Source organism: Lactuca serriola, chromosome 5 (genome assembly GCF_051521515.1).
Source record: "Lactuca serriola cultivar US96UC23 chromosome 5, Lser_US96UC23_V15, whole genome shotgun sequence".
Taxonomy (NCBI): Eukaryota; Viridiplantae; Streptophyta; class Magnoliopsida; order Asterales; family Asteraceae; genus Lactuca; species Lactuca serriola.
This window is the reverse complement of record NC_136412.1, coordinates 285,331,792-285,344,876: the sequence shown is the minus strand read 5'-3', so window position 1 is coordinate 285,344,876 and position 13,085 is coordinate 285,331,792. Positions and strand designations below refer to the sequence as shown.

General features: G+C 34.9%; 1 protein-coding gene across 1 annotated transcript; it reads right to left on the bottom strand.

Annotated features, from left to right (window-relative positions):
• Positions 1 to 286: 286 nt before the first annotated feature.
• LOC145054523 (protein TIFY 10A-like) lies at positions 287 to 1,356 on the bottom strand. The gene is made up of 2 exons (XM_079002742.1): positions 1,098 to 1,356; positions 287 to 1,009 (listed from the first exon to the last, which is right to left on the bottom strand). Exons 1-2 carry the CDS (start codon positions 1,246 to 1,248, stop codon positions 474 to 476), a joined length of 687 nt encoding a protein of 228 aa, XP_078858868.1. The 5' UTR covers positions 1,249 to 1,356; the 3' UTR covers positions 287 to 473.
• Between the last annotated feature and the right edge of the window lie 11,729 nt (positions 1,357 to 13,085).

The following is a 13,085-nucleotide window of genomic DNA, read 5'->3' as shown; positions in this document are numbered from 1 at the left end:
TAATGATTAGTTTATTTTAGAAAAAGTGTTAGAATAATTATTAAGAGATATTTTAAGAATATAAAAAAGTTTCAAATAGTTGGACCCAAATTTTAAATACTTTTATAACAAAATAACATTTATTATAGATTTTTTTAGTAGTCTTATTAGTAAATATTAAGAAGCTACAAAATATATCTAGAATTAATATAGTAATTATAATGTTTATAATTTGAATATTATCCTATCAAATGCTATCATCTATCATTATAAAATTGAAAGCTACAAATTTGCAAATTGTCAAACCTTTCATGTAAGATATCGATTAAAATATATTCAATTAAAGCTACAAAAAGATTTTTGGAAATTTTACAGTAAAAAAATAAAAAAGCAAACCTCCACCTAAAGGAAACATAAAACTGAAATGAGGTGGAAGGAATATGATTATCCATTGATAAACAATTAATAAGATTTCTTTTGATCTTAAAATATGGCTACAAATTGAGGTCAAATTTCCGATTTGAAGATGCAGCCGCCGCTGCCGTCGACGACGGATTGTGTAATTGGTAAGGCGCTCTTCCGGTAGCTCTGTCTTTTCTCTTCTCCAGGAACTTGTGAAGTGATACTCGTCTCGCAATTGGCAACTCTGATCCGTTTTCTTGTAATCCTTGAAGAACATGTTCTGATCCGAAAGAATCTGAAGTTGAGGCCAATTGAAGACGATTATGGCTTTGATTATTATGAGAAGCAGAAACACTAGTGGCTGCTAACATCAGATCTCTCGCTTTATCAGCCGAAACACAATCAAATACCAACACTTGTCCCTTATAGAAAATCGTCATTTGCTCTGTTCTTGACTCGATCGGTTTAGTGGAACCAGTTTTGTTTAAGAAGGTATCCAAACTAATATATTGAGGAAGATGACTCATTGGTTCCTCCGTTTTTGTGGATTTCTCAATCGGACTTTCCATTTTGCTTAACAAATCAACAGTCATCATCGCCGTCGCCTCGGAAGATCTTTCTGGTTTTCCTGTAACAAAATCAGGGGAAACTTTTAGATTATCCAAATTCTGATAGAAGTCATACGAACAATAGGGATTATGATTTAAGATCCATACCTATGACGTCAAAATTTCCATTGATTCCAAGATCGGTTAGATTGCCTTTCTCTTTCAGAAACAGACTCAGTCGATTACAAGTCTTGGCAAAACTAGACTTCTCCACCGGAAGCCTGCCGTTGCCGGAAAAGTAGTTTTTAGCTGTTGACATATTTAATTAAATCAGATTTTTGTGGAATAATTATATGGTGGAAGAATGATTTGAATGAAAAACAGATGAGGGTTTTGCTGTTTTATATGAGATGGGGTATGTAAGAGTGAATGCGTAGGTATGATTACAAATGGTGTGATGGAGACATTTGTATACATGAATAAGCACGTGTTAATTGCGTTCATTAAGAAAACTAAAAAAAAAGTGTGGAAGAATGGAGAAAAACCGGGGGAACCAAACACAAGTGTCACTCAGTCGGCGGTGGAGTTGACAGCTCAGTCGGCCAATTCAAAGTTTGCGCCGTTTCTGGTGTTTAAGGTGATGATTTATTTTTGATCAAACGTTTCTTTCAAGTGACACGTTTTTGTTTGAATATAATAATAAGAGTAAATTACAGAAATGGTCATTATGTTTTAGTTAGATTCATAGTTTTGTTCATTAAGTTTAAAAAATGATAAATTGTACTCCGGTATATGAATATTACAGTTTTGATCCTTGCCTAGAAGACTAATTTACCCTTCTTTTTTCTATTTAATTTGTTCTTTAATAGAGTTTGTATAGGTTTCTTATAAAATTATTTTTATTTTTTAAATTAATTATCTTTTATATATATATATATATAAAATTTATTCTTAGCGTTATTTATTTATCTTTGTTTTTGTGGTTTAAAAATTCTTTTAATATTTTTGACGTCTTTTCGAATATACAATTTGATATTATTTTACGTTTTGTTTGTTCACATTATATAACGTTTTTTTTAATGTTTTGCTCGAATAAACTAATTAAAATAGAACCCCGGATAACTATTTAACATCAAATATAATTATTTAATGTTGTTTTTTTATGTGTTTTTTGTTTACATTATTCGTATATGTAGTTTACTTTTTTTATTCAGTTTTAATAGGTTTTATTGTTATTTAATGGGAACTATATATATATATATATATATATATATATATATATATATATATATATATATATATATATATATATATGTGAGCGTTCAATCGAAAATATTTTCTTATCGTGAGAACATTTGAGAACAAATTTGGACCACATAATTTTTTTAATTAAAATTATAAAATAATATTCATATAAATCAAAAAATAGTTACAAATAATCAAAAAATCAACCAACACTACTCACCACCCAACCAACACCACTCGCCACCACCACCCTTCACTAACCACCACCACCACCCATCACTACCCACCATCACCGACCACCACCACCACCACCCACCTCCACCACCCATCACCACCGCCTGCCACCACCACCACCACCAACTACCTACCACCCATCAGCACCACCCGCCACCACCACCACCACCTATCACTACCCACCACCACCACCCACCACTATCACCACCTAACCACCACTACCCGTTGCCACCACCCATCACTACCCACCACCACCACCCACCACCATCACCACCTAACCACCACTACCCGCTGCCACCACCCATCTCCACTACCCATCACCATCGCCTGCCACCACCACCAACAACCACTACCTACCACCCATCACCACCACCCATAACTACCCATCACCACCAACCACTACCCACCACCCATCACTAACCACCACCCACCACCACCCTCCACCACCCACCACCCACCACCAACCACTACCCACCACCCATCACTACCCACTATCCACCCACCACCACTACCACCACCCGCCACCACCACCTATCACTACCCACCACCCACCACCCATCACTACCCACCACCCACCACTACCACCACCCATCACAACCACTACCACCACCATCACCACCCACCATCATCACCACCCACCACCACCAACCACACCTACCCACCACCCATCACTATCACCACCGCTTGCAACCACCCACCCACCCACCCACCACCCATCACTATCATCACCACTTGCAACCACCCACCCACCACCACCACCCATCACCACACACCACCATCACCTATCACCACCACCCCACCTCTACCACCCGCCGCCCACACCCCCACCCCTACCTACAAAGATTTGTTATTGTGTTTTTGATTCGTTAGTTTTTCTCGTGTGTATAATCACATATGATTATATGTATCGAGTCACACGTGATTATATGTATCGAATCATATATGATTTATATGTTATTAAATACATATAATAAAATGTGAATAAATACACATGAAAAACCAGTGAATCGAGAATGCAAAAATGAATATTATCCACGTAAATCATATTTGATTAAATACATATAATTACATGTTATTATATGTATTTAATAAAATATTATTTACATGGGCCGTATTTATTTTCGTGTTTTCGATTTAATAATTGGCATCGTGTATTAAATCACATGTGATTATATGTATTTAATCACATATGATTTACATGGACAATATTTGTTTTCACGTGTTGATTTAATAGTTGTTCATGTGTATTTAATCACATGTGATTATTTTTATTTAATCACATATGATTCGTATGGAAAATATTTATTCTTGCGTCAATTCAAAAATTGTTTTAATATATTTAATCACATGTGATTATAGGTATTTAATCACATATGATTTATGTGGACAAGACTCATTATTTCTTTCTCAATTCAAAAGTTGTACTTATGTACTTAATCACATGTGATTATATGTATCAAATTGCATATGATTTTTATTGATAATATTCATGATTCAATATTTTTTCTTATGTCTTTAATCATATGTGATTTTATGTATTAATCACATATGATTAATGTGGAAAAAGAAAAACTATTTAATCAAAAACGCAAAAATGAATCTTGTATACAGAAATCATATGTGACTAAATGTACAAGAACAACTATGGAACAAGATTGTGAAATTGAATATTGTCCATATAAATCATATCTAATTAGATACATGTAATCTCATGTAATTAAGCACACAAAAACAACAGCTGAATCGAGAACGCGAAAAAAAAACATTTTTCACATAAATTCTATGTGATTAGATACATATAGTCACATGTGATTATATGCATTTAGTCACATATGATATATGTGGACAATATTTATCTTTGTGTTCTCGATACAATAGTTGTTCTTGTGTATATAATCATATGTGATTATATGTATCTAATCACATATGATTTATATAGACATCATTATTTTTTGTCCGTATAAATCATATGTGACTAGATACATATAATCACATATGATTATATGTATCTATCACATATGAATACAATGGACAAAGAACAATTATTGAATCGAGAATGTGACATTGAATCTCATCCACATAAATCATATATGATTGGATACATATAATCACATGTGACTATATTTATTTAATCACATATGATTCGTATGGAAACTATGTATTCTTGCGTCGATTCAATAATTGTTCTGATATATTTAATAACATGTGATTATATATATATATATATATATATATATATATATATATATATATATATAAAATCACATATGATTTATGTGGACAAGATTCGTTATTTCTTTCTCAATTCAATAGTTGTACTCTTGTACTTAATTACATGTCATTATATGTATCAAATCGCATATGATTTTTGTTGATAATATTCAAGATTCAATATTTTTTCTTATGTATTTAATCTTATGTGATTTTATGTATTAATCACATATGATTAATGTGGAAAAAGAAAAACTATTTAATCAAAAATGCGAAAATGAATATTGTATACATAAATCATATGTGACTAAATGTACAAGAACAACTATTGAACAAGATGTGAAAATGAATATTGTCCATATAAATCATATATAATTAGATACAGATAATCTCATGTAATTAAGCACACAAGAATAACAACTTAATCGAGAACGCGAAAATAAATATTATTCACATAAATTATATGTGATTATATATATACACACACACACACACACACACACTAGCCGTTTACCCGCGCCAAGCGACAGGTGCGAATAGGTTTTTTTTAGAATTTATTTTGTAGAGACAATAAATTTTTTGCGCAAATAGTTATTGGTACCACTATATATGAATTAAAATATAATAGGAAATTGGTCGAGACAGCTATATAGGAACATGTTCAGACAAAATGTCAAATGATAATTTTAAACATTAAATAGCCTATTTTCTTTTATAGACAACGTTTAATATATAGCTTATGTCCTCATTAGAAAAATTTTGTATTTAAAGAATGTGTTTGATTTGAAGATCCGGAGTTTTATTCTATGTAACACAATGGTAAAAAAGCATGCTATGTATATGTATGTATGTAATAAATGGTTTTAATTTTTTTTCTTCTCACCTTTTTAGGTGCTTACAACCGTTAGACACCACCAATAAATTTTATTAAAATAATTATTTTAATGATATAAAATAAAAATAAAAAATGTTTATTAACTTAATTAAATTAACAATTTTTGATCAGTTGATTTTTTTTAACTTATTTAAAAATTATTACTTATTTCAAATGTAAACAATTTTTGATAAGTTGATTTTTTTAACTTATTGAAAATTTATTTTAGTATAACTTATTTCAATGTATTTATAATATGTGAAATGGATTTTATCTTTTTACTCTTATATGCAAAAGATGTAGATTAAACCAATTTTATTACTTAACAATACGACGTTAAACCAATTATCTTCCCCTGTTAATTTCAAAATCAAAGATTTCTTTTGGAATCTTGCTAACCACTCTAACATCAATGTAGAGCTTAAATAAACATATACAAAAGAAAATCAAGTTTCCTAACATAAAAGCACTAACTTCAATTTTGAGGTAATTGATAAATAAAAGATGTGCTGAAAATCACACAAGGTGGATGAATAATGTCCATCATAAGGTTGTACAATATAAGAGAATTTGTGCTTCATAACTTGGAAACCTTTTGATATTCTATATACAATCCATATTAATTGTTGCATTCCTAGAGATAAAATCAACACTGAAAATTAAAAATAAATAGTTAGTTACAATAAAATTAGAGATATTCATGTTTATAGATTCCTATTTCTTGACTGTCTAAAGAATGCACTTAGTAAAGTTGAGGTAAAGCTTTAGGGAACTTAAATAAGCCTATAATATGAATTATAAAATGAACTTCTTAAACCATTTTTTGCCATTGTAGTCTTCACATAAATAAATTCAAAGTTTTTGTAAATATAAATGCAAATATATCTAATTAGTTAAACTATATTAGATATATACACACAAAAACTCACACATAGCAACAACAACACATATAATCTCCACACATAGCTAAAATATATCCAAGTAGTTACTTCATTCTTGTGGGTTTCTAAAATAGCAATTTACTTGATTGGGTTACCAAAAAAACCTTCAACTATTGGTATAATCTGAGATGTCCCTGTAAAGGGTAGTTAGGTAGGGGCGACACCAAGGAAGATTTTGCATTCGCCCATAACAGGTGAAGTTAGGGACAGGGGTAAAAACGTCCAAAATAGGGGGAAACCAACAAACTTAGGTGAATAGTGTTCCAAAACTAACCAAAACATTAAATTTTCTACTTTAACCTTTTTTTAACACGCAGTAGATGCAGTGAGCAGTGAAACGTTGTTGTAAATTACCCACATATATAGCAAGGGTAAATTGGTCAATCTTGCTCCTTAACGACCAGACCATGAAAACAGAAATTGGATTGTGAATCCTTGCACCTTTTAAAGGGTTGGATCTGTTCCAATGCTCATGGTAGTACCCAAAAGGGGGAAAATAAAAAATTTAAACTTTAGGTCAAGATTTTTTTTCAAAATTTGGTGATTTTCCAGATTAGAAGCATACTGCAAATATTATAAAATCTTTCACAAAAATTCAGTTACTCGTTATATAATTATATTTATCTAATTAAAAAGTATTCCCAAATATACTGAAAAATAAAAACACAAGGGAGTGATGATGTCATTACCTTACCAGAACCTTTGTAAATCATAAGGGCAAAATAGGTACATGGTCTTGCATTCTAATTTGTTCCTTTAATTGATCTCTTTCACCTGTCATTTCCACAACACAAAGAAAGATTTAAATCAACATAATGATTGTATCATATCCAGGACAAAATATAGAAAATTAAAACATATTTTCAACATTTCATCTATAAAAGAATACATTGATAAAACTATAATATGAACTAGAACGCTATACAGGACCACTGAAACTTTAGATAAAATCCCAATATTCAATGATTTCACAACCCTCTGTTTCACTTGAAAAAAAAACTAATTATAATAAAAAAATTCAATAATAAAAATAATAACATTAGAACGGGTAATGAAAGAAAATTATTTATACGTAATCAATAATAAGATCCCATTCAATAACCAATCAATAGAGCAACCTGAAGAGGCGAAAGAGTAAGAACCTTAAGGTGGCAGTCGATTTCTCCTACTTAAAAAATAAGAGAAAAAACACCCATATATTTGGTTGTGACAATGTAATTTAATAATGAAACTCAACCAACTTACCATCGGCCATCAAGATCATACACACACACACAAAAAAAAAACAGATACACACAATTGGCTCCAACAACTCCGACATGGTCTCGCTCAAAAGGCCCAAGAGTCACTTCTCCATAGGTTTTAAATTGGTTTTACATACCTGAACATGAAATAGAAATAAATGATCTAAGAACCTTAATCACAAAAGATCCAAAAAATCACCAAAACAAGAAATACAAATAGATCTAGGAAGATTAAAACCCAAAAACCCAAAGAGATGATGGTAAATGCTTTTTGCACATTTATAAGATTAAAAAAAATTATAAAAAAACCACCAAAAACTTATGGAATTGATTAAATTGATGGAGTCCATCTTGTTATATTGAATCGACTTCAACAAAACCCAAGATGGATTTTCTCAAAATCAAATCCTAAATATTTTTTTGTAACACCCCAAAAATACGAGCCAAAAATTTCATTTTTAAAACATATACTTAGCAAAACATTAGGAATAAAACATTCACCGAACATGTCCTTTCATAAAAGATATCGCGTGTCTGGAAAAACATTTTATAAAACATAATAATGTCAGAGAACAAATTCCCAGGAAGATCTCATAGTGCGGAATACAAAGCATGTATGTGATGTGCCGCTACCGCGCCAGCTCCTTCCCCTTCGAAGAAGAGGTACCTGAAACCAAAACTGAAAACTGTAAGCACGAAGCTTAGTGAGTTCCCCCACTGTACCACATACCATATAATCACATAACATACATATATTGCCGGGCATATCTGGGTGCCCGACCTACCCCTTCGGTCCTCTCGACCGGATACTGCCTAGCATATCTGGGTGCTGGCCTCCCCTTCGGTCCTTACGACCGGATACTGCCTAGCATATCTGGGTGCTGGCCTCCCCTTCGGTCCTTACGACCGGATTCTGCCTAGCATATCTGGGTGCTGGCCTCCCCTTCGGTCCTTACGACCAGATACTGGGGACTATTTCACCCCCTATTGCTACCACATAACACATATCACATAGCATCATATCATACTAGCATATAAACATAACACAGGTAGTAGCAACCCTAGATGAATATCACATAGACAATCATCTATCATACAACTCCTATTGGTAGGCCGACATTGTGGCCGTATACCCACCGCTACTGGAAGGTAACTCACCTCAAAGTAGCTGCTGATCTGCGTGGGAACTGATTGTCCTCTGCTGCTGCTGCCCTGGAAATCCTCCGGCTATAATTCCCACAAAATACTCAGTCAAATACTGCTAACCGACCTCAGGGTAAAATGACCATTTACCCCAAACCAAACCAAGAGTCAAATTCAAAGTCAACTTTCAGTTGACTCAACTCGCCGAGTCCCTATCCATTCGATTCACCATAATCCCGTCTCTACTCGTCGAGTTAGGCATTGACTCGATGAGTTTTCCTTCCAACCAAAGTCCAATAGTCCTTCATCCTACTCGCCGAGTTGTATGAACAACTCGTCGAGTTCATCTTCATCCGAAGAACATTCTATGCTGAGACTCGCCGTGTCTGTTCTTGAGGCAAGAAGATTGCCTTGAACTCGCCGAGTCAGGGCATTGACTCGCCGAGTTCCTTCATGGGTGAGTCTGGCTTCTGACTCACTGAGTCACACCCCATGACTCACTACTCCACTCCGCAACACGAAAAGGGGGAAGACTCTGGGACTCGCGACTCGACTCGCCGAGTCCGATGAACGACTCGCCGAGTCTTTCACATGCAAATACTATATACTCGATTTTGCTCGAATCCAGCTCATGCCATACATAGATCTGGGTTTCTAGGGCTTGATTAACACATAAAGTTTCCAACTTTACGTGTAAATAAACACCAATGAAGGTTTTAGGGCTCAAAATGCACTAAAAGAGTAGATCTAGGGCTTTCATGCAATATGTGTGACATCCCCATTTTCACGGCCAGAAAAGACCGATTTTGTTTATGCTTTATAAAAATCAGAGTACTTCATTTTATAAAAATGTTGCGGAATTTGTTCCCAGAAAAACATGGTAAATACGTTATTAAAACATTTTCGAAGAAACGTATTTATTTCATTTTAAAATGTTTGGGATGTCATCGTTAATACCGAAACATAAGCATAAACAGAACTTACAATGATTTACACTAGTGATCTACATCTCTTTTAAATCTCTCAGTGTAATGTCACTTCACTTCGTCACCTGTGATATACATAAACTGAGTGGGTCAGGTTGGGAAACCTGGTGAGTACATAGGGTTTTCAACCCACAATAATATAATTATTATGTTCAAACAATCAAACAATCAACCCAATTACCCATCCCCATTATCTTCTTTTAGTCTTCCCTAAAGATATTGTCTCAAGGGTCATCTCCTATATCATATTTACTTCTCATCTCCTTACATCGTATTTCCTTATATGATTGTTCCTACGAACTTTATCTAAGGATCATCGCCTACATTGCATAGACAATACTAATCCGGGGATTACTCCCTCAATATGTGTCTAGCAAGTGTTAGGGTATCATCGCATGATTACGTAGTCACAACATCACCTGGACTTGTAAATCATGATAAGGGTTGGTCTATCATCGCATGAATACGTAGCCGCAACATCGCCTGGACTCGTACATCATAATAAGGGTTAGACTATCATCGCATGAATACGTAGTTGCAACATCGCCTGAACTCGTAATTCATCACCTACAGGTTACTAGCCTGCTGGTGTTTCCACGGGGTTGTCTATAATAGTCCGTGGTCGCCATCTATAGTCTGGTAGATGACTACATCTCCACATTGTCGGACGAAGTTGTAGTATCCTACATCACCGATTCATAATCACCTATCTATCATCACCTTCCTATCATCACCTATCTCTCATTATTTTATTTCATCACTCACCAACTATTTCATCTACCCATGTTTTATCCCAACATATTTGTAGATATAAAATAAATATACAGTTTAAATCATTTAAAACATGTATAAATCATTCATCCAGCATAGACAACAAGTATTCAAACAATATGCACACATAGCACGTAATTTATATAAAAATACTTCATATCTATGTGTAAGATGAAAGGGACCATGCACTCACCTGAGTAGGTGGTGACTCAGCACTCGGACAGCGCTTCGATACTCTCAAAACGATATTCCTTCGATAAAACCTAGTATCGATACCACTAGGGTTTAGTTTAACGATAACCGCGACAAATTAATTAGTCCGAGTATTATTAAGCGTTAATAATACTCGATATAACTCATAATAATAGCTCAAATAATTATTTTAAGGACCTAATAACATTCCTATAATTATTTGAAAGCTATATTAAAAATTGCGTAAGCGTAGCACACTTACAGCGAATTTTATCGAAAACCGAAACTTAATTGGAGCAGCGTTCCCGAGCCGAAAGGCTCTTTTCTCGGAACTCCGGGAGCCTCGGGGCTTCCTTCGGGTGCTAGGGGGTTTACCTAGGCTTTAGGGGGCTTAAGGAGGCTTAGAGAGAGAAACTAGAGAGAGAAAGTGAGTTTGGGAGGTGTGAAGAGAAGGCTAGACCCGGCACCTCTATTTATAGTGCAAAATCTGATGGACTCGTCGAGTCTGAGTCATGACTCGCCGAGTTGGTCCATGTGGTGGCCTTCTGGTGGTGCCACGTGTCCAATTCTGGTGGTGCCACGTCACCCCCTATCGCGTATCGGCCTCCGAACTTAGAAAAATCATAACTTTCGCATACGAGCTCCGTTTTCGACGTTCTTTATATCCACGCGTAGGTAAAATCAAGATCTACAACTTTCATTTAGACTCCATCGGCTAATTCTCGACCGATCTCAAATTTAACTGTAGGAGGCGTTTAGACTGTTAAATGACCGCGAAGAATTCGTAACTCCTTCATACGAACTCCGTTTTCGTCCATCTTTTTACCGTTGAGTTCCTATTAATGAGATCTTCAACTCTCATTTAGGTCGCGTAAGCCAAAAACCGCTCGAACTAAAATTCGAGTTTCGGGCCGTGCACTGCTAAGCCGAATCTTAGAAAAATCATAACTTCCTCATACGAAGTCAGATTTGGGCGTTCTTTTTACCGACGCTCTTAGTTTAACATATTCTACAACTTTTGTTTAGATTGCTAAGGCTAAATCTCGCTCTATCGTAAATTCACTATTTACGCTTCCCGGTGTCGTGTCGGTTTTGCCGTAAAACTTCGACGGGCCATAACTTCTTCGTTATAACTCAGATTTCGGCGTTCTTTATATGTACGGAAACCTCGTGACATATACTACAACTTGGTTAAGATTATTTATTCTAAATAATCTTTTGTCGAAAAGTCGTTTTCGACCCTTATTGCCTCTAAATTGACTAGCCCGGATCTACGGGCGTTACAATATGGCTCCATAAAGGCAGTAGATCCGAGCTCCTGGAGCTCAATCATGCCTAGATCTAAAGGTTAATCGACTTATTACAGATCCTAAATCATACCCAAGCTTGGAAATGGCTCAAAGAGGACTTTAATGGAGCTATAAGGGACTACAAGCATGAAAACAGAGGGAAACTGAGTTATACCTCAAGGGAATTACTTGAAATAACACCAAGATGTTTGGCCTCCTTCTTCTATTCTTGATCTACTCTTCTCTTCTCTCAAAATCTTCAAGAAACACACCAAAACACTTCAATATCACGAGGAACAAGGGTTGGACGATATAGGGAGCTTTGAGGGTGAAGGGGGCGAGGTTGGGGCGCATAAGGTTGGTTTAAATAGGGTGCAAACCCTTGAAATTTAGGGTTTCATTAGACAGCGGAGACTCACCGAGTCCAGAATATGGACTCGCCGAGTCGCCAACTTAAACGTGTTCCAAATCCCGTCTCTACTCGACGAGTCGGGCCTACAACTCGCCGAGTCCAAGGCTGAAAATGCAAAACACTTAGATAAATCTTACATACCAGGAACCATAGGCTACATTTTTACACAACAATTTGAACAAATAATGTTGATTTTTGTTACTTTACAAACCCTACAAAATTGATCATTGTGGGAAACTTCGATGGTGTTGAAGGTTCTCTTTTTCAATCAGCTTTCTGGATCAAGAGACAAAGAGTGGTATAAAAATTGAAAGATGGATGAAAAGAAAAGAAAACAATAATGGATGGTAAATGGTTACCGGTTTAATGAATGGCGATATCCCCCTTCTTTTTCCGTTCGATATCGCTTTTTCAATAACCTGCATCTAAAGACAGTACATTATGAAGAACATACATACTCATACACAGATACAAACACACAACCACATATTAGAGTGAATAATTTGGGGATGGAGAAAGAAGAGCAGTCCCGTAAGTTTGAAGCGGGTAGTGATAATATAACACATGTTTGAATGATTCAAGCGGGAGAAAGCGAGGTTTGACCGATTCAAGTG

Bases quoted from the DNA above. Each gene is read 5' to 3' on its own strand.
- LOC145054523 (XM_079002742.1), bottom strand. From the start codon at position 1,248: ATGTCAACAGCTAAAAACTACTTTTCCGGCAACGGCAGGCTTCCGGTG. The intron at 1,010-1,097 runs GTATGGATCTTA...ATTTTGTTACAG, and splicing joins TGGAAATTTTGACGTCATAG to GAAAACCAGAAAGATCTTCC.